Genomic DNA, 21,349 nt, shown 5'->3' with positions numbered 1-21,349 from the left:
TCAAGTAAAGTTATTGTTTATCGTTGTTTTCTCGTGCTGTTGTTTGAACCTACACTCCTAAGCATAAATAGATACTTCGTCTGCGTAACGCTAGCGACGTCTACAACGAAACGGCTTTAACAACTTTAAGTTAAAAACTCACGGTGTCATCCATCGTGGATTCTTAATTTTTAAATAACTACATTAAATAAATTAGTGGTGTGTGAACTAGTTGAGCAGACGTCGTCAATCAAGGTACATAGTAATTGTAATAAAATAATAATATTTGTATGTGTTGTAATACATTAAATAGGCGTATAGGTACGCAAAGCATATTCCTGGCATATTTTACGATAATTACTGGAATACGCGCCGGTAAATATTTATAGGTACTCTAATCTAGATGCTGACGTGTCAGCATTGAGCTCTTGGATGTTGGCTCTTTACATCACGTTTGAGAGTTTTTTTTTACGAGAGGCTCTTAGCAAGTAGTTAGCAGCGCAGATCAAAGAACTTCGCTGGCAATCATTGGCTTTGATTGGAATAATTCCATCTTGTCTTCTAAAAAGGAAAATCGCATAGGTATCGCTTTTAAACACGCAACGTTTTATGCAATATACACATGATTGTGCCTTTAAATATTTATCTCATTGGAGAATTTCCTGTTGAAGCGTCACAAAAAACGCATTGCGTATTGTATTAGTGGATTTATGCTTTAAGTGTATCAATGGGGATGTTAAACAGATGATTAGTCTAACGAGATAACAACTGACTCAACTTCCGTGAAATCACTTCTCAATCAGAACTAATTTAATGTTCTTTAGTTGTATTATACGTATATGGCTATCACACTAAACAATTTCCAATGGAACTGTAATAAAAAAAGGATATATATAAATGAATAGACGGATTCACGTGTGTAAAAAAGGTGACAGCAATCCAGAGCAACAGTTTTATTGGTTTTTGTTACTTCGTTCTTCGGCTTTATAACCTCAGATCATTGATCGTCTACAAAGTTAAATGATCTTTGAGATATTACTATTGTATTATTTCTCATTTATCGGACACGTAATCAAGTAAGTCGCAATGATAGTGTTAGGGCCCTTAAAAAAGTATCTTTCTAATCGGATTTTGGCACATGCGGCATGAGACGGGTAACTGTTTTAACGGTCTAAAAAAAATTATTTTGCAAAAGTACATAGCACAGAATACCTTGCAGATAGTAGCTGAAATAGGGCAAGAGTTGTTTTATATTGCAGAGACTTATTGGAATTAATTAGAGCATATTATATGTCGCCCGTGTCACGACTATTGATGATTCTGTAAAGCACATGGTTTTGAAGGGCTTTTTTTTTTTACTGTATCGCTAATTACTGTACATTTCGGACACTTACTCGGCCAGTTTGTTACTGATGAGTTGAATAAAAATAAACGAAGCTCTTTGTTCCTAATGAGAGCAAGCTTGTGGACATAACACCACCCAGTTTTTAGCACGTAATAGGGGTGTTAATATGCCGAAAGACTCTTTTTCATTGTACAACATTCGTAAATAACATTAATCATGTTCAACCGTGTTCAACTTTCAGTTTTACAGCTGACAACGAAAAGATGGCTTTACTTCTCATAGTGCTTACAGGTTTTTTTTACCTTATACAACCCACTAAAGCAACAAGATACCCGTTAGTGGTTCACAATGTCCGCCAAGAAAATGATTCAGCTTTAGGATTTGTCTCGGCACCAACATATACTAACGCAGTCAATGTGATGTTCTTCGGCCAAGATGAAACCACACCTAAAGATGGCTTCCATCTGGATTATGCTGGATCTCTGTGCAGACCGCTACATTGCACGGAACAGGCCTCCGCTTCACATTGTCGTATTGCGTGTATAAAAAGTGAGTACTGTAATATGCATTTAGGAAATTTTGAAGATTTTCTAAACATAGCCACACGATCTCAATAATTATTGATACCAAAACGCTTTATAATGAGCTTTCTCAGAACCCAACTACACTAACCTTTCTCTACATTTTGTTTGCCGAGTCGATCCCTTTTCTATGTAGCTAACAACTTAAACGTAACGCATCAACAGGGTGCGGCTTTTGGCCAATCTAATCGCACGACTGTCCCACAGAAGATGCGTTTGTGTTCTGAGAGTGCTTATACTTAGTCATGTACGGATGTAAATATAAGCAATTATTTCTTCTTAACTATTGTTACAAAGCATAACCAAGCCCATCCAAACATTTATTTTGCTTCTTAGCTCTCAAAGTGTAACTCAAAATGTATTAGTGATTATCAGTTGGAAATTTGGTGACTGGATTTCATTTAATTGTAGATGATAAATGCCTCGTAGGGCAAAACCAAGGACTAAGCTTAATAAATTGTCTCTTCTGTTTAGGCATTTGGATACAGACCAAAAACCAGACTCACGTATGCTTCCACTCATATAATCCAGGATTCTATAGCTGTCCACTTCAAGATGGAGCGCTCCGTGCAATGTATGTCATGCCATTATTGGTCGTTGATATAGGACGTTTCTTCCACATCGCCCTTGACTTTTTAATGCTGCCAGAAGACTTTCCAAACGACTATTTTGTCGAGGCGAAAAATCAGGTATCTATCAGTGTTCATAAGGGAATACCTTATGTCAGTGGACTCTTCGATGATCGCTTGAATGAAAAGATTGGTAAATCGGTATATCGTATCGACTTTCAGTTGCGCAATGGAGAGAGAAGGACAATAAAGTTCTGCCTAGAAACTCATATCGATTCTTCTCCCAGTTTGCCGTACTCATACGTGATACTTATTGGATATAAGCCAGGCCACAACAGTCTAAGCCTCTATGTAAAAACCGAACTTGCATTGTGTACCAGTTATCTTTTGGGAGTTAGTTATTTGCATTTCCAAGAAGTTCAATTCTCTACTGGTAAAGTTTCTTTAAAAATGAAAATGCGAATTGACAAGAAGGTCGAATGTCCTTACATACAGCAGAAATTGAAATATTTGCCTGGGCAATGCCGTAAATATATATTTAAATCGCTTATTTTAGAAAAAGCTGGTGGGAAAACTTGTCTTGACATACAGCCATCGAGTCTAACGAACAACCTAGTCCCAAAGCCGACGGAACGCACCACTTTGCTAATAACACCTACGCAATCTTCTATGGTAACTAATCTTGAAGAAAGTTCTATGAGTACCATCGATCGTGATACTGCTAGTACAAAACACCTACCTTCGTCGGCAGCGAGTTTCCTGTTCTATCAGCAATCACGGAGTACATCTATACCTGAGGTTCCTACAACTCTGCCAGATATCACAACGGCCAATGATCTATACGTAAGACGTAAAACGTCTCCCATAGACACTACATTAGTACCTGCGAATTGGAACACTGAAGCCATACGAACATCCGCTGGTGCGTTCACTCAGCATCAGCCGTTCAGTGCGCCCGCCTATATAAACTTAAACGATAAGCACACGAAAGCACTTGGTCTTCAGACGAATAACTTCATTGTGACAGAAAATATCCAGCCGAGCCCTTATGATACAAAGAAAATGACCGATCCTGGTTCCACCAGTAATATCCTACCAAGTCGACCGGACCATCGCAGAGCATCGTCAGGTTATAACTTTCGATGTGTATTTATTGGAGCAATTTTAATGGCTTTTACTATTCTAGTAATATTATGCCTAATTACTTATACCAGTAACGCATCCTAATGAAAACACAGATAATTTTGTATTTAAAATTTTCACGGAGAAACGGATTTTAAAGTGACTTACGCTCTATTGTAAAATAGATAATAACACAATCATAATCCTTAAATCATAATATTTTTAGGTTTAAAAAATTGAAGAAAAACCTTACAGTATTATTCAAATACCGCAGAATACCACGTTGTGTACTTTTTAAAATTACGGTACATAGATATATGTATGTGTGGGTGGCTTAATAAAGTACTCCAGATATGTAAAATACGACTCTATTTGATGTTAAGCAATGTTCTGCACCAGCTATTGAAATTAATTTGGATTTCAGGGTCGTGACAGCCCTCCATAGCGTCCCCGCGATACCTTAATAAATAGCGTAGTCACCTGCTAATTTTAGGAATACATTATGGTCGCATCTGGGCATAGACACGCTTCGTTCTGTGCTAGGAGCCAACCATCTGATGGAAGCCTAACGACGATGAAGGACGTAAAACACTTATAAAAAGCTCTCCATAGCTAGTGTGAAAATCGGCGCGGAGCTTTCGCGTCTTTTGAACTCAATGCAACATGATCTAACTAATAGTTACAAACGCGATGATTCACGATGTCGTTAGTGAGGCTTAAGGCGAATTAAAAGAGCTTCAGGTCAGCGTTGTGCAGCGGTATTTACATAAGAGTACAAAGGTGTATGTTTTCGGTGTGTGTTATTTTATCCGAACGATTTGCTAATTAATAAAGCGCAAGAGAGTTTGTGGAAATGTTTGAGTTTTGTGAGGAAAGTCAGTTCACCTGCATTGCCACAACGAAAACTTGATGAAACTTTAATTCCAAGAATCGCTGCAGTTCAGACAAATTCAAAGAGAATCCTTAAAACACCTTAAAAAAGAATTAAACGCAATATGTTTAATTGGCCGGAAAACATGTTTGAAAAATCGACGCTATATTTACTATTCGTGTACTTTAAGTGAAACTTTTTCACTTACATGCACTACCAATATTTTTGGATAAAATAGTTAGAATCAGCAATTTTACTTCGCTTTAGTAGTTTAAAAACATACCTAATAAAATCCAAAAGCTATTTGTAACGCTATTACATCTAATATGCGGCAATTTCACTACGGCAACTTTGCTTATTCAGAAAGGTCTCAGGCAAACTACGTGGCAATATTTACCTAAAGACATTATTGACATTTAGTCAATGTGATTCTAACCCTGAAATCAACTATTATTGCAAGAAAACTTTTATTGAATAGTTCAAATAAAACAGAATAAAAATGAATTTGCAACCAACACTGTCATGTGTAGAGAGCCCGGCGGGAAACGATGCTACATAGACTATCAGAAAAAATAAGTGAGGAGTTTTTTCCGTGAAGTCTGCCACATCTGTATGAAAAACTGATTCGTTGTTTCTAGGCATCAAGCAGGAAGCCACGGGTCAGTTTCCTGAACCAGCGGTTGAATACCAAGCAATGGCACGTCTGACAAATTATTACTGAAAAAGAAGTTGCTATAGTTTTCTCTGAACGGAGAACGAGTTATTGACACCTTTGTGAAGTTTATTTGTGCAGAAAAAAATCCAGTTCAATACAGATCCAGTGCACAGACTGCTAAACATGATTTGTACTGTTCAGGCAGCATTAGTGAAATTCTACCTGAAAAATTCTAAAAACACAAAAACCCTAATTTTGAACTGGTGACCATTTTACTCTAATCAGTCATCCTCTTGCCTACTGTGTACGCCATAGACAGCACAGAATACAAATGATCTCACATAGCAATCAATGGGTATTTAGGTATTAGAGCCTGTCCAAATCGACATGCATATCTGTCAATTATTCACTGTGGTGGAATTATTATCAGTTAGAACTGGTACTAACAATTTCTATTTGAAGCACTGAACAGGACCGTCTCGTCTCGTCTTGTCATTATACCTGTCAACCACTTAATGAAGTTGGGATTGGTACCGATTCCAAGGACAGCGTCTATGTGTTCAGTGGCGAAGTGCGTCGAGGAAGTAACGAGTAGTTTTATGTTGGGGCTCAAAACGATATACGAAGAGCGAGGACGGATCGACGTCACTGCATGATGGAACGCAGCAAGAGGTTCATAGGTATGTCGAGATGCTACAGCTTCAATGAATTCGAAGCGAGCCGCAACGCCTTCGAGTAGGCTCGCGTAGTCTCGCTTCACCCGCGGAGGCAAAGCGTTAAAACGCTTGAGGTGGTGGCTTCTATGATCATTGTTGATACTTGAATCCCCGTTCATGAAAAAAATGATGTACATGACGTTAGGATTATTTGTGTGATGTGTGAAAATAGCAGTAATATTGGCGCTTTGATTTAGTTCTTTGAAAAAGTAATTTTAGCATGCACGACTAATCTTTTTTAATTTAACGACCAATACTACAATTGGCGTAATCATAATGGCGTGCATAGTCATTACTGCCCACAGTCTCATAATTGTCAGGCTAGTGCACAAATGACCGTGTCATTAAAAGCGTTATTCAAATAAGCCATTTTCCTGTAAGCTTCCTTGTATGTATAAATGCTGCCGGAGACATTATAAAATTTTTTCGTTTATTATTATTACATTATAAGATGTTTTCGTCTGCGCTGGACATCATGTATGACTAACAGGGGATAGCAACAAAGGAGGGGTCAAAAATATAAACCGGATTTAATTAGCCGATCTTCCACCATGCTCGATAGTTCGCTATATCACCGTTGTTTCATATTCAGCTATATAAATTTAATACTACTGCCAATAAAAAATGGTCACCTCAAAAGGCACAAAAATATTCGGTCAATGAATGGGACCACACCTTGATCCCGAAATCAGAACTCATTGTAGCACAGCATGGTGTTATTTTTTGTACTCTTTGAATCATTATTTAAGCATTTCATCATGTATAGAACATTCGTCGACTATGTGGGAATGTTTAAAATAAATTTAGCATAATAAACATAGCACTAACTCCTGAAAAAGGCTTTTCAACGGTACGTCTTATTCATCTGAAAGATTCAAACAGATGTTGTTTTAGCCGATATTCCTTGCTAGTTATGTACCTGTAAAAGCCCGGCTCAACAGTGATGCACTCCACACCAAACGATGCTTGCTCGCGTCGTAACCCTTCCACCATGTTCTTTATGGCTGCCTTCGACATACAGTACGGGACAATGCCCGGCCAGCTAATTGTGGCCCCCAGACTTGCAGTTACCACGACGCGGCCTAAATAGGATGATTACGTTGGGAAATGCAACACTTGAATCACGTGTTAATCATGCAAGCCATAGAAGGAAACAGTAATAATGGTAAGAACAATCAATAAAATCGTGGTAAATCTGTGGAATTACGGCATATTAGATCATGGCTGCAGGCTTACCTTTGCTTTGTCGTAGCCGCGGTAGGCCGGCCTTAATCGTTCGAAGCGTCCCGAACACGTTGATATCGAACAGTTTCTGCATATCTTCTAGGTTGGTCCATTCGAGAGGACAGAAATAACCAATGCCGGCGTTCGCCAAGACTGCCCAAAGTTCTAATATAGATAATTATATAAAATCAATTAGTGAATACACGATTTTTTAAAAGTGCACCAAAAATTTAATAAAAGTTATCACGGTTAGCAATATATAGGAAAAAAAATCTATCCTTGCCGATATCGCCATATCCATTGTATATTCCTATAAAAAAAAAAGGTCCTATATACTAAAAACAAGACAATTGGTATGTATTTTAGATGAAACCTAAGAAGCGATATGCACATATAGATAAACGTAATCCCTAAGTGTCATTTTCCGTCTTCATCCTATCTTTGTATTGGCCTACTTTCTCTCTTTCACGCCTGTTTGCCGTAAAGTTTAGAAAATATCGAACTGGATGGGGTAAAAGTAACACACGGAGCTAAGAGACCTGTTTTGGTGAGTGAGGCGAAGATTATGTTACTACTTTCATTTTTTTATCAATTGCATTTTCGTTGGCAGTAAAACGTCTCGATAAAGCGTCTTCCACTTTCCAGGTAACCTCTCCCCGCCACTACTGTTTAAACTGAACGCTTTCTGACAATGTGGAAATCTTGGCTATCACAATTATTAAAAAGCTCGCCGCAGCCTATTTCGTAGTTGCTGCATTATCAAGTATTTAACTAAGAATGCTGACAACAATCAATGACTTAAGATATTTTTTAATTAAATATATAGAGTTTATTTTATAGCATATTAAGAGAAAAAGAAAGAGCAAAAGTTTAGATGCGCGAAACAGATCAATGATCTTACATTAGGAAATAGTTGTTTGGCGAAAGGAGTGTTTCAGAATAAAAATATATGATTTTAGATATGTTGATACTTGCGATGTATAGACATTTATCTCATTTTAACATAGAGTATGGCTGTGAACCTGAATGTTCACTGTACGGTCAATGAAGATTAAGCGTAGGTCAGTCACTGACCAACTAATATGATAATGATAAATATCGAAGGCCGAAACGCCTCACATAAAAAATCTCCCAATCAGACAGTCGTTTGTTTGAAAAATGTACCTTCGTCTACTTCGAATCAGATTTTAAATTGAAAAGTAGCTGATATCTTCTTTGCCCTAATGCCCTAACAACAGCAAAGCTGCTGCAAACTAGTATTCGACATCAAACAGTCCCTTATTTACTGACCTGGGCCACATTCATCTAGGAATTATGATATTATTAATACTTGCTCCATGCATCTAACGTTACGTAGTAATGCCTACTTTGAAAATAAAGATAATAACGAAAAAAAGATTTGCTACATTTGGCTAAATATTTAAGCAGCTTTTATTTTAATACGAGCCACAACAATTATGGCGCGCGGTGTTATAACCGGCGTAAATAATAAATAAAATAAATATAAGAATTATTAAAACCCAAACAAATACTAATCTGAATAAATAAGGATAATAGCCTGTCAACTTAAACATCCGTCTTTGATTTTTCTGTAATTCTTTTTAAAGAGCAAACATTCGTATTGGTACGAAATTTGCAAGAACTTATACAGAAAAGATTTTCGTCTTACCTGTTCTTCTCAAAAAAGCGTAAATGTGGGTTTCTGTTAAAAAGGAAACGACCATAGTTTGAAGTTGGGTTCAAGAAGCACTGTTTCCATGTCCAGCGCAGCATCTTGGGTTCTCTAAGGTAATCTAAGTAATATTTTATTCCTAAACCATGCTCAATTTCGTCTTTGTATTCAGCTAATGTAATTATCGCTCGCCGTTTCTGAAAAATAATCGAGGCCCACAGTAAATGCGACTGACCTTTAAATTCCCCCGTAGTTATGCGTATGTAACATTAATTTTGCTATTCTGGGATCGCCACAGATATCAGCTGTCCATAAACAAAGAAGCCGGCTAAATAGAAGTATTTAGACTGGCGGGCTCTCTTTGATAAGAAATAATTTCACAGATTCAAATAGAATCTTTATTTATAAATGCATCCTATGCTTACGTAGTCGTAGATCGTCAAGGCGTGTTTCGACCAACTTCATTGCTCTCTGAACACTTTGATCGTTAGTTACGTCTATCGTCAAAACCGTAATCCTTTTGTCCATACGAAGTGACGCTGCGCCCTTTCCGTTGGGGAAGAGACATCCCGCAAACACGTAAAAACTATGACAACCATGCATTAACACAAACACCGCACAATAAGTAAAAAGTTGAGACTTAAAGAACGATCTTCAAAACTTCAAACTTTTCGTATTACTAAGGGAGGCTAATGAAACAAACACTTGCCGCAAATGGTTTTGAAACAGCAAAAATACTTATAAAAATGTCTTAGATCAAAAACTTGAACTCAAGTTCATTTTATCATCTTTAACTAAAGTGTTTCACAAAATTATGGATCAAATCTATTTATTATAGATCTGTATAAAAATCTTTGCATGTTTCATATAATAAGCTGAGTTACGCAATCTGGCAGTGCAACTCTTTTTCAAGGGTTATTTTGCTGCCCATGATCACACAAATCGACAAGTGTATGTGCGAGTGCACGTATGTGTATGTGTAAGCATGCGAGTATATCCGTGTGTGCCTGTACTTAGATAACCGAAATTTCAGTCCGATCACTATACTGGAACTTCTTAGAGTAGCGAAATAACACTTTAAGAAAAATCATATGATTTTGTGCTGTTTGCAGAAACAGGTTTGTTAAGTAAGATTATCTTTGAAGCAGAAAACCATAAAAGTAGTAAGGAGCCGCTTTGGAAAATATCAGGAGACAGCCGAGTCGAACCAATCACGTCGATCATCACAGATCTCTCTATGTAAATTATTGCTAATTATTTGTATAATAAACATATTTATCTTTGATGGAAACGCTCTATACTTATAGTACGAGTATGCTAAGGAGCGATCAGTGGCTTGGAGATGGAGATGTATAAGTAAGGATCTGAATACATGCCCTTCACCTGCGAATCGCTTAGCAAGCAGGTAACCGTAGCCAGAATCGCATCCAGTTACTAGAATGCCTTTTTTATCAGGACACACTGGCCGTTTACTTAACTGGTCTTCCAAATACCACCTGAAAGTTAAAATGAGGTTAATGGACAACTTGGCTATATTTCTTATCTTTATTTTATTGTACATATGATGAGTATAGATGTCAATGGAAAAAATTATACCGAATACAATAACAACAGGGATTTGTGTTTCGATGCCCTGAAGAAGTGTTTAGAGTTGATTGCGTCACATCATATCGTCGTTGATATAGCTATGACGGAAAGCAATGGGTCCTCCTCAATCAGTTTTAATTTTTAAGGATTAATAGCCTTTAAAGGATTAATAAAAGGACCAATGTTATCTGACCTGGATGAATAAGAACCACCCCAAGGCGTTGAGAAAAGAAGTATAGCTCAAAAAAGACTCACTAGTTCAATACGTAAAAATAATCGCGACTTTTTCATTCTGCCTTTTTCTTTCTTTTTTTGTTAGATCAGTTTCTTTAGCTTTACCAGTATATTTCACGCCGTTGTGGTCAAAAGTCGTCATAATTATTTAACAACTCAGTTATTTAGTTTTCAGAGACAGAAATTCATTCAGGTCACGAAAAACTGCTTTAACTAACTATACTGCACTTAGCTCGAATCAATTATTTAGCACCAGCACTCACCATGTTGTACAGTATAAAAACCATTGGCTATCGCTAGCCTATTTCCGCTGAACAGGCTCGCAGCTACATTTTGCATGCAAGTCCTTGCAGCTCAATTAGCTTGAACTTAAATGGGCTTAGTAGATGTCAAGGGCTTCGCTATCATACCTTCAATTAGGTTGTCCAATGAAAGCATCATAACCTATTTACCAAAAAAGAGGTGCCGAAAGCATCTGCTATTGACGCATCCAAAAACACGTTTCCATACATGGCCGACAACGAGACTTGGAATAAGTGACAAGCCTACAAGAAGCTCAAATAATATGTAACCTGCTGTACGAAATAGAAATTTATCGTAGAAACTAGGTCAGAATGAATCGTTTAACCTAGCGATACTAGTTTAATTCTTAGTCAATAGTATATAAAAATTCTACGTAACTCTGCAATATTTCGCTTCACGGCCAGTTTGCCTAGGTTCAAAGAACAGTTGGACGGTTACAGGACCTTGCACGGGTGTTCTGAGCATTATGAAGCAGTTAATAAAAATCGTCTATACAAATGCATCGCTACATTTTTTATAAATACAGATATGCTCAAAATATCCGTTATGGTTTTTCACGTTTGTTAGGTTTAGTACTTCTGAGGCAAGCTATGATGCTGATGAAGCATTGCCCGCTCTCCGTCAATTGAAAATTGAAACTAAATAATCAGATGATACGTGTACATCGGACTTACCTTAACAAAGCAGCAAGCGAGGTAAGGGCTGGTAAACTCCATAGGTAAGATAAAATGGGTACTTGTCTGACCCATTCTAGCAAGCCAGTTAAGTGGAGTACGTTGACAAGACCAAAACTTAACCACGTAATCTTCAATCTACTAAAATCAGCCAGCTGTTCCATATTAACTGTGAAGAAAGTTGTTAACAAACATTAAATGTTCACGTTAATATTCATTTTATTAACGAATCTGCAACTGCAAAAAGGGTAATAACTATCCGCGAAAACTAATTTCTAGCTACAAGAAGTACTACTTCGGTACTACAGGATTTGAACCAACAATTTTATCTACCGCCAGGATCTGCATATGCTCTACGAATTCACCAATAAGGAACTTCTAATAGTATTTATGGAAACTACGTTTAAACCAGACCGCTCGAATTGCACCATTATTTAAAAATTGATACTTACCGCTCAATGTTTAACAGAATATATTGTACACACCAATAAGTTTCTGCCTAAATTATGATAAAATTATGTCTCTAGCAATGCGTAACTACAGTTCGTTTCATCTACGCCACGAAGTTTCCACCTATGTGCGCCAGAGCGATTGTCGCGCACACAACAACCTCTGTATACCGTTAACCTAATGTCTCATGAATACAGAGCAAATGGGAATACGATGCTAAAGCAACCTATTGAAACTAGAATTAGGCCCCTGATATCATTACCGGGACAACCCAAAGGATTTGCACCACCGCGGACGGAGTTTATCTACTATGCTTTGTGTCATATTGCTCATCTTTCGCCATTCTGGGACGCTTGCCAAGAGTCTCCTCTAGAATCCTATTATCTTGCTTGCGTAAAAATTTTTACCTGCGGAGATTCTGATAGAAGAGCTCAGAATGCACTTAAGCGACTGGCCTCTATAAGCTAAGACTACTATATAGGAGTATATTTATAAAAAGAGGGGAATCATAATACGAGATTTCAAACACTCCTTATGCATAAAATGTACATAAATTGGCGAGCTGCCCAGCCTCCTCAAACTGCCTTCCCTTATCCATAACTGTTCGTTATATGAGCCCAGATCAGCTCTTTTCCATCATTTAAGTTCATCTTTAGTGGTTTTCATAATTTCTGTTTTGCCATCATCAAATTTAAAGCCAAATTCTTTTTGGGATGCAATTGGAGTAACTATTATGATAGCTTTGCACAATCAGTGCTTATATATAGATTACTTACTATACCATTGCAATCCGCTCTGATAGAAAATACCTTGTTATTATTCGGGTTGCCAGCTATTAGGAAACGCGCATTGTTAAGCACTGCAATTCTGGCCAAGGTGGATTGGGATACAGAAGGAAGGTGTCCTCGTGGCTCACGCATTGAAGATATTGTTTTAACAAAAATGTTCACATTTAGTTTTTTACGCACGGTATTTCTCCAGTAGCAGATATCGCAAATAGGCCATGTGTCACTATTATAGAAAACAGGGAGACAAAGCAATCCTTTATTAACCGGATTCCATTGATCTTAGTTATATACGCATAATTGTGTGTAACCACGTAGCAGAGCGATAAACGTGATAGATGGTTGCTTTGTGTGCGAGCCTTCCGGAGAAAAGAGCCTTAGCACTTGTTATTGGGCTATGATGTAATTCTGTACGATATTGTAGATGGAGTCTGCGGAAATTGTTCAGCTCATCTAATTCACCTAATTTAATGTCGGTCCTATCCCAGAGGGACGTGGAATTTCTGAACCTTTTTGGCCTGTTAGAACGATACAACATGTTTTTAATCGTAATAGCTGGTTTACTAAATTTTATAGTTAATTGCCTTTTTCTTATCATTACGTATTGAGTTCTATCGTCAGCATTAACTGCGTGCAGGGCGATCGAAATGTCATTATGCAGTTATTTTTTTAAACATTTTGAGGAATATATTGTTATGGTAAAATAAATAGCTATAGAAATATTCATCAACCTTGTGCGCAGACTTTGATTAAACGAGGATCCGTATCAAATATGTACAGATTTTATTAGTTGATCATGCACAGTATAGCCTAAATACTACTAACGAAGCAAAATCAATAACATTAATATTTATTTAACATTATATATTTATGGCTCTTACTGGTTAAGGCAAGTTAGTTCGTCGACTTCGTGTATGCTGTCCGTAAAAATGGAAATATCAAAGGTAGAAGTTGCTTTTAATTATGAGAACTATAATAAAATATTCTAAGCATAAGGCGAGTTATGAAAGGTAAATGATTTAGACAACAAGGAACCTAATCATATTTAGAGATCAGAAGCATAGGGTCCAATGCGATATGTTATCCATATAAAAATAGCACAATCAAATTATAAACCATATTATTTTTTGATATTATAAATCGATTAAACGTATTTTAAACGCACAACTAATCAGAGATACTCCTGTATTTAGTGCGCCCGGGGACATTGCATTAGCGAGCTACGACTGTCGCCATGTTGGTTTCTGCATGCGTTTGTTGACGACTTCGTACTTCCTCAAAGGTTTGTTCTGTTCTACCCAACAGAGAGACCAAACGCAGTGCGCAGACGATACAAGATAGCTCAGCGCCTGTAAGACACTGCGCTGCAGCGAAACAGTGTTCGAAAAAGAAGCATCATCAGTTGTGGAGAGAAATTGAGACTATTCGGTCAGTGGGCAATGATTATACTTGAAATAAGTATGAATAAAGCTGTGACGTAAAAGTGTATTATAACCGATTCTTCGAATTTAGGGACTGTATTAATACGGTGTCGAATATGTTTGTGATCAATCGGCATTTCACCAAAGGTGCACCGTAATGAGACCTTTTTTTGTTTTTTCGAAAGACCCGTGTTTGTCGCGGTTACCCAGTGAAATTATATATTAACAAGATAATGAAATTGCTTATAATTTTTAGGCCCGAGGTGTCCCGAAAATAAGCAAGATGCCCCGTGTAATGATAAAAGGAGGTGTATGGAGAAACACCGAAGATGAAATACTCAAAGCCGCTGTCATGAAATATGGCAAAAATCAATGGTCACGAATTGCCAGTCTTCTTCACCGGAAATCAGCAAAGCAGGTAATTATCTATAAGTATCTCATAGATTCCTATCTTTACACATTTGTAATATCTACAATGCGGCAGCTTTTTTGCGTAAAACTAAAAAAAGAGGTATGCAAGGAGCATTCTGCATTAAACTTTCCCGAACTCCATTAAATGGGCTAAGAGTGCACCGTTTCGTATTTGCTTCGAGATGAATATGTGTATTCTTTATTTTCCTCTTGAATGTGTAATTAGTTCTTGAATTTTTTAATCTGCTGTTGGCGGAACTTTTTTTTTTAACACATTGGCTGGTATCGTCTAATAAATAGCACGCACTTGTAGGAATGATTTTATGACCTTTAAGTACGTTCTAGTAAAGACAGGCGGGAGCTGTATAAAAAATTTTAATTCTGTGTGCTTTGTCAAAGAGACTACCCACAACACATAGGGCCGTCCGGTGCCTGAAGCATATTGCACGGTTCGATCATTTGAACGGAACGATGTGTCCGCGAGCTTATCAGCATAGTATCTATAAGTAATTACTGCAACACCTATAAAGCATAAAGCGATGAACACTGATTTTAGTCCACCTAACCTACGATATCTTCCGCAACGGTAAACCTAAATTAAATTAAAGAATGGTTGTAGACAAATGCCTATCTTTATTTTCCCCTAAAATTTATTCACCACTAAATTCTTACTATGTAGTATCTTTTCGTATGTTGTACAGCTATAGATTTTCTTTATTTGGACTTGCAGTGCAAAGCTCGATGGTACGAATGGTTAGATCCATCGATAAAGAAAACAGAATGGACACGTGACGAAGAAGAGAAATTACTTCATTTGGCTAAATTGATGCCAATGCAATGGCGAACCATTGCGCCAGTTATTGGTCGTACAGCAGCGCAGTGCATTGAGCACTATGAACTACTACTAGATCAGGCACAGCGTAAAGAGGAAGGGGGAGAAACCTTGGACGATTCACGAAAACTACGTCCGGGAGAAATAGACCCCAACCCTGAAACTAAACCAGCGCGTCCCGATCCAAAAGATATGGACGAAGATGAACTTGAAATGCTCTCGGAAGCTCGAGCTCGTCTGGCGAACACTCAAGGTAAAAAAGCAAAAAGAAAGGCGCGAGAGAAGCAACTTGAGGAAGCCAAGCGGCTGGCCAACTTACAGAAGCGAAGAGAACTGAGGATGGCTGGCATCGAGCTGCAAAAGAAGACAAAAAGAAAAAAGTACATGATTGATTACAATGCTGAAATACCGTTCGAGAAGAAACCTGCGGCCGGATTCTACGACACTTCACAAGAATCATATGATCCAATGGATGCAGATTTTGATCGGTTGCGTCAACAAGATCTCGATGGACAGTTAAGAGTAGAACGAGAAGAAAAGGAACGTAAGAAAGACTTACAAAAACTTAAGCATCGCAAAGAAAACGACATTCCGAGTATAGTTCAGGAGCCCTTAAAGAAACGCACGAAGTTGGTCCTTCCTGAGCCGCAGGTGTCAGAAAGTGACTTAGAACAACTTGTCAAGATAGGGAAGGCAAACCAGACAGCTAGGGAAAGCGCGGATGGGGGTGATAGAGCTTCTGAAACTCTCTTGGCTGACTATGATGTCACCGCTACACCAAGTGGAGCCATGTCAATGCGCACGCCTCGGCAAGCAGCCACTTCTCGTGAGAGCATTCTCACAGAAGCGCAGAACCTCATGGCGTTGCAAAATACAGAGACGCCACTTAAAGGTGGTCTTAATACTCCGTTGCATGAGAGTCAGCTAGCAATCACAGGAACGCAGATCAAGGCAACACCCAATCAAATCCTTACTCCATTCCAAAGCGGGTCAACCCCACGGGTTGGGCCACCCGTAGATGGTAAGACAGCAGCTGAGACGCCAACTCCACTACATGATAAATTGAACATCAATCGCTCAGGAGAGATTGTGGCCGCAGATCCATTAGCCGCGTTGTCGAAACTTCCCGCTCCAAAGAATAATTATGAGCTGATCGTGCCAGAAGAATACGAGATTGCAGAAGCGTCCAAGGAAGCAGAGGTGAGCTGATATCACTGCATGTTAAAAGTAGAACTAATTAGTGAGATCATTATATTTCACTCCAAGAAATAGATGCAGGTAAACATCATATGTGTAGATTAGCACGTACAGGCAGCTATCCATTGATTCGTTTGATCGATACAACTTGTCTGGTTAATAACGTTATGTATTAACGTCAACAGATAAATTAATGAGACCTTTATCAGACCACTTATTATTATCAAACTAAATGGATCTGGTGTTTCCTGGTAGGTTTCTAAGCATGATAGTTTGTATTATTTTCAGAGTTCTCATATGGTTGTTGATCAGGAAGAACTGGATGCGTTACGTGAAAAGGAGCGCCAGGAAAAAACTGAGCGAGAGTGGAAGAACGAGTCGCAGGCCATCCAAAGATTTTTACCTCGACCCTTCGAGATTAACGCTCAGGTATGGTCACACATTTCTCTACCCTCACTAAATGTAATTGTTTTTTTCTGCTCGTTTTTTTTTCTATCTATAAGCGTAATAATATACACGTTTAGCTTACTAAGATTTTTATGTCTAGAACTTTTGAAGCGAAGTATCTAATATTGCCTTTTCCTCTGCCTACAGATCATGCGGCCGCCGCCTCAAGCTGACGATGCACCACTGACTGAAATGCAACGCGCCGAAGAGCTAATTAAGCAGGAAATGTTAATCATGCTGCATCGAGACTTCTTGCGACATGTGCCCCCTCGGAATCCTACGGCTCCAGCCAAGAAAAAGGACCCCGCTGCTGAACAAGGTCGTTGCATGGCTTATCTCGAAAAGCATTCGTTTCGCGGAGTATCTGATGATGAGCTTAAACAAGCAAGGAAGATGGTAGCGCATGAAATGGAATTCGTAGGTAAAGCAATGGGCCACGGAAACATCCCTGATGACGTGTTTGCCCAGGTGTGGCAAGAATGTCTGGCGCAAGTTCTGTATTTACCTTCTCAGAACCGTTATACGAGAGCCAATCTATGTTCTAAAAAAGACCGTATCGAAAGTCTCGAAAAACGACTGGAAACCAATCGAAATCATATGGCTAGAGAGGCAAAAAAAGCTGGGAAAATGGAAAAAAAACTTCGTGTCCTACTTGGAGGTTACTACTCGCGATCGCAGGCGCTCGTCAAACAGCTGCAAGATTTGCAGGACCAACTGGAGCAGGCCGAATGCGAGAAGGAAACTTTTGAAAGATTAGCTAAACACGAGCGTGTTGCGATCCAGAGACGACTGGAAAGATTAGAAGACGATGTCCATAGGCAAAAAGAAAGAGAAGCGGAACTACAGGACAGATATAGAAATCTTGTTGAAGTAAAAGAAGAATTTCTAAAAAAAAAAAGTTTCACCCATTAAGCGCCGCAGTGTTGCGAATTTAACGTGGAATTTACTTCCTCATTTAATTGTATCAACATAATAAATGGTTTGACTAAGAATTGTACATACTGTACTAAAACCACTTGTCATTAATGCAGTCTTTATTTTAATATCGTAGCATGAACACATTTTACCGACCCAACGATGTTGTTGGAATAGTTAGAGGAGGGAAAAGGGTTGTTGGAATAGTAAAAAAAACTAGTCAACGTTTAATGGAGTGGTTTAATGGCTAAGAAAGATCTCGGTATGCTGTTCATTATATAGTTTTTAGGATAACCCAAATCTAGCGCTTAAGGTATTACTTTAGACTGAATTTCTCATACAAGAGACCGACACTGAGCAAGTGTTACCTTAGTTGAGCCGGGATTCTCAAGGATTGTAATATAGTTGTTCTGGGTTTGCCTAGAATGTTAGAAAATATTAGTAATAGGAATTTTTTCTTCCATAGGAGGTTCCTGACGATTTTCGATTGGCAAGTTCATATTTCATTTATCTTCATTAGTTCATTCTCTATTGTATATTTTGGTGTTAAAAAAGGTTTGTGAAAATTCAGCGCTATATGGAATCTTTTATAGTTAGCGGTCGTCAGTGCACCCGCACTTTAGTGCGATTTGTTTACGAATAACTTCTTCATATATTGCGTTGTTCAGCATGCTACGTGACACAGTGAGCTCCAGCTTCTGTACTTATTATTTTCAATCAATGTTTGCACCATTATTATCTGTGATTTTCTCTCATTTGGATAGTACCTTATTTTATTGCTGTAAAAGTCTGGCGTACGATAGTCTATTAAGTCTCGAAAGCAATTCTAACTTGGTAACATTCGAAAAATTTTCTTGCCAACCACTTGAGATCTTGAAAATGGTAATCTATGATAGCAAAAAATTATTATATATGCCGTGTATGGTCACAAGAGAAAGCTTGCAAATGCTACTTTTGCATTTTTTATTTTATTATGGTTCTTGTGATGCAATGTGTAGCGCTGTACTGTGATAAGAGAGATTTACCCTTGTTTTCTAGTTTTGACTGCTTAATATGAAGCGCGTTCATCATCTCTTCCAATTGATAGTAATACACTTAAGCCATAATCGACACACAAATATTTACAAAAGCAGTAATTACGTTAGCAGACAGGTATCATAAACTTCTGCTGCTGTGCATAGGGTGACATTGCAGCGCTGAAGTTATATCCACTCATTGATCCGACCGATTACGATTATTGTATGGAATCCATTCATTACAAATCCCAATTCAGTGCAAGAATGGGTCAGTGTTGTAACGTAAAAAAAAAAAAAGCAAACACCTCTTGTTGCAAACGCAACTTGTTGTCATATTGGTCCATCAAGTTAACGAGAGACCGCTCATAAACATTTTGCATCTCGGCGAGATTGCCTTCGCGGATAGCATGACCGAGGTATAGCAGGTTTAAGCGCATAGCCTCGCTCATTACCTACCCATGAGGCTCGAGCTGGTATAACCCATTATCATCGTCATAGTACTCTTCGTCGTATTGATCGTTATCCATCTGAAATTGCAAAAGAAAATGCGAATATGTCTGTTTTTGTACCGAACGCTACTCCACTCGCAGCCTCAGTATTATGCTTTCATTATTATGATTAACAAATGCCGATAATAGCACTCCTCCCACACAGTTCTGATGGGTACTTTATGGAAACCGATGATCAATTGAACTACCTAGGATTCATTTTCAGCGCAATATATATATATATATATATGTATGTTCCGCACTCGGTCATATCTGGAGTGTATTTGGTAATATGATCACAACAATGAACGTTCTACCGTTTGCTTCCGTTTGTTAGGTGTTCATTATGTTTTAGAGGCTTAGCAAATGTGTGTGTGCAGAAAACATCAAGGTGTTTTATCACATTATCAAATACACTCCAAATATGACCGAGTGCGGGACATTATACATATATATATATATATATACTCCGTACTTGCTATAATCAAGCAGCACCCATTTGCTTATTTTTTATATTATTAGTTTGATCGAGGTAAGCAAGTATGACATTTTTACATATACTAAATCCGTCCCTTACACACGTTCACTTTGAAATTAGCTGGCTTTCACTACTACGTTCAATTTTTCGTTATCCACCTTCGCACGTCGTTCATCTTCGAGTTCAAAATTTCCTCCATAGAATTTATTGAACCAAGCGCTCCTGATGTTTCTGATGGTACATCTTGCACCGAATGCAAGGATTACGCGGCAGGCTGTTTCCACCACTGTTTCTCCAAGAGGGAATCACTCGACCTTTTGTTTTTCCATGGCTTAGTACAACTGATTGATATCAGAGAAAATGGTCTCTGATCTCAAAGACTGCAGAGTGCAAGTGCATTTTGAATTGTTTTAATGATATTTATGGAGATCATGTAACAGGGCGCCTTCCTTAATGCACATCGGTAATAACAGGCTCGCTAATGAAAACATGTAATAAGGTCACTTACTTTACGCACAGCTACATGTAATTTTAGTTTTAAAGGTGATGCTTTCAGGAACTCAATGGGCTGTTTAAAATGTACTTCAACAATTATACCGAAAATATTTTCTACTTAGCGTTTCTCCTACCTGTTTTCAACCCAGTAGCAACATATGTAATTAGATAACTACTATAATTGCACACAGCCGAGGTTGAATTTGTCCGCTTTGTAATCTAGAGGGGCATTATTTAGCTTGGGGAGGCAAATGCGCAATATATAACCATGTATGAATAAGCAAGTAGATTAACAGCCATTTCCATATTATTTGATATAATTGCAATTGCGTTAGTGCCACGTTAGAATACCAAAAACAAATTCACAGATACAAATGAACGTGTGTGCTAGTATAAGGATGCACCAAAGAGTTAGAAAACATTAGTTAAGTAAGTAAAGTTAGAAAAACATTGTCATTAATATTGTTATTACGCATTCAGATTATTACCATTTTTACGGATGCATTATCTGTTAATCGTAAAATCGGCGAAGCAGCTTATAGTTTGCATAAATTCTTGCAAATCGGAGCCACATGATTTACCTTTTCAGACGGAAATTGTTTTCTTCAAAGGTACCGTCTCGCGGCTTTGAAAATAATTTCGTATAATTTCAAAACATTTTAAAACCCGGTTGAAAACTTAGAATCTATCCCGTAGCCATTTATCACTAGAACTGTACAGATTGAATAAAAAGAACAGATAAGTTGGTCTTTGTTCACCTGTGTGTACATCGAATCGGTAATAAATTTAGCTTGAACGCGTTTACTTTTTCCTAATGTATGAATTGCTAAAATCTGATATCTATAACCATTGGTCAAAGTTACTTTATTTTCTAAAAGCTTT

General features: G+C 38.0%; 3 protein-coding genes across 9 annotated transcripts; 2 read left to right on the top strand and 1 right to left on the bottom strand.

The window, feature by feature from the left end:
- The first annotated feature begins 23 nt into the window (after positions 1-23).
- Positions 24-8,616, top strand: LOC111243739 (uncharacterized). Of its 4 annotated transcripts, none has more exons than XR_015322488.1 (4): positions 24-234; positions 1,760-1,873; positions 2,380-7,003; positions 7,708-8,616. XR_015322488.1 is itself a non-coding variant. In XM_086981973.1 (4 exons), exons 2-4 carry the CDS (start codon positions 1,588-1,590, stop codon positions 3,172-3,174), a joined length of 513 nt encoding a protein of 170 aa, XP_086838099.1. In that variant the 5' UTR covers positions 56-234; positions 1,566-1,587; the 3' UTR covers positions 3,175-4,792. The 4 variants fall into 4 exon arrangements, 3 of the variants coding, with proteins under 3 accessions (XP_086838099.1, XP_022645478.1, XP_022645474.1); XM_086981973.1 differs by lacking the exon at positions 7,708-8,616 and having other exon boundaries at positions 56-234; positions 1,566-1,873; positions 2,380-2,594; positions 3,163-4,792; XM_022789743.2 differs by lacking the exon at positions 7,708-8,616 and having other exon boundaries at positions 59-234; positions 1,566-1,873; positions 2,380-2,594; positions 3,031-4,792.
- LOC111243742 (D-beta-hydroxybutyrate dehydrogenase, mitochondrial-like) lies at positions 5,228-20,186 on the bottom strand. 4 transcript variants are annotated; one of them, XM_022789762.2, is made up of 8 exons: positions 20,131-20,186; positions 19,463-19,533; positions 11,533-11,701; positions 10,111-10,230; positions 9,160-9,320; positions 7,075-7,227; positions 6,758-6,920; positions 5,228-5,940 (listed from the first exon to the last, which is right to left on the bottom strand). In XM_022789762.2, the coding sequence occupies exons 1-8, from the start codon at positions 20,169-20,171 to the stop codon at positions 5,565-5,567; spliced, it is 1,254 nt and encodes a 417-aa protein (XP_022645497.1). In that variant the 5' UTR covers positions 20,172-20,186; the 3' UTR covers positions 5,228-5,564. The 4 variants fall into 4 exon arrangements, with proteins under 4 accessions (XP_022645497.1, XP_086838103.1, XP_086838104.1 ...); XM_086981977.1 differs by lacking the exons at positions 19,463-19,533; positions 20,131-20,186 and adding an exon at positions 13,933-14,070; XM_086981978.1 differs by lacking the exons at positions 19,463-19,533; positions 20,131-20,186 and adding an exon at positions 12,792-13,032.
- Positions 14,055-18,097, top strand: Cdc5 (cell division cycle protein 21). The gene is made up of 5 exons (XM_022789738.2): positions 14,055-14,195; positions 14,445-14,606; positions 15,330-16,631; positions 16,917-17,057; positions 17,223-18,097. Exons 2-5 carry the CDS (start codon positions 14,472-14,474, stop codon positions 17,985-17,987), a joined length of 2,343 nt encoding a protein of 780 aa, XP_022645473.1. The 5' UTR covers positions 14,055-14,195; positions 14,445-14,471; the 3' UTR covers positions 17,988-18,097.
- Positions 20,187-21,349: the final 1,163 nt, after the last annotated feature.

Source organism: Varroa destructor, unplaced genomic scaffold (genome assembly GCF_002443255.2).
Source record: "Varroa destructor unplaced genomic scaffold, Vdes_3.0 BEIS01000002.1, whole genome shotgun sequence".
Classification (NCBI taxonomy): Eukaryota; Metazoa; Arthropoda; class Arachnida; order Mesostigmata; family Varroidae; genus Varroa; species Varroa destructor.
Note: the sequence above shows the minus strand (reverse complement) of the source record. Positions and strands in the feature narration are given on the sequence as shown.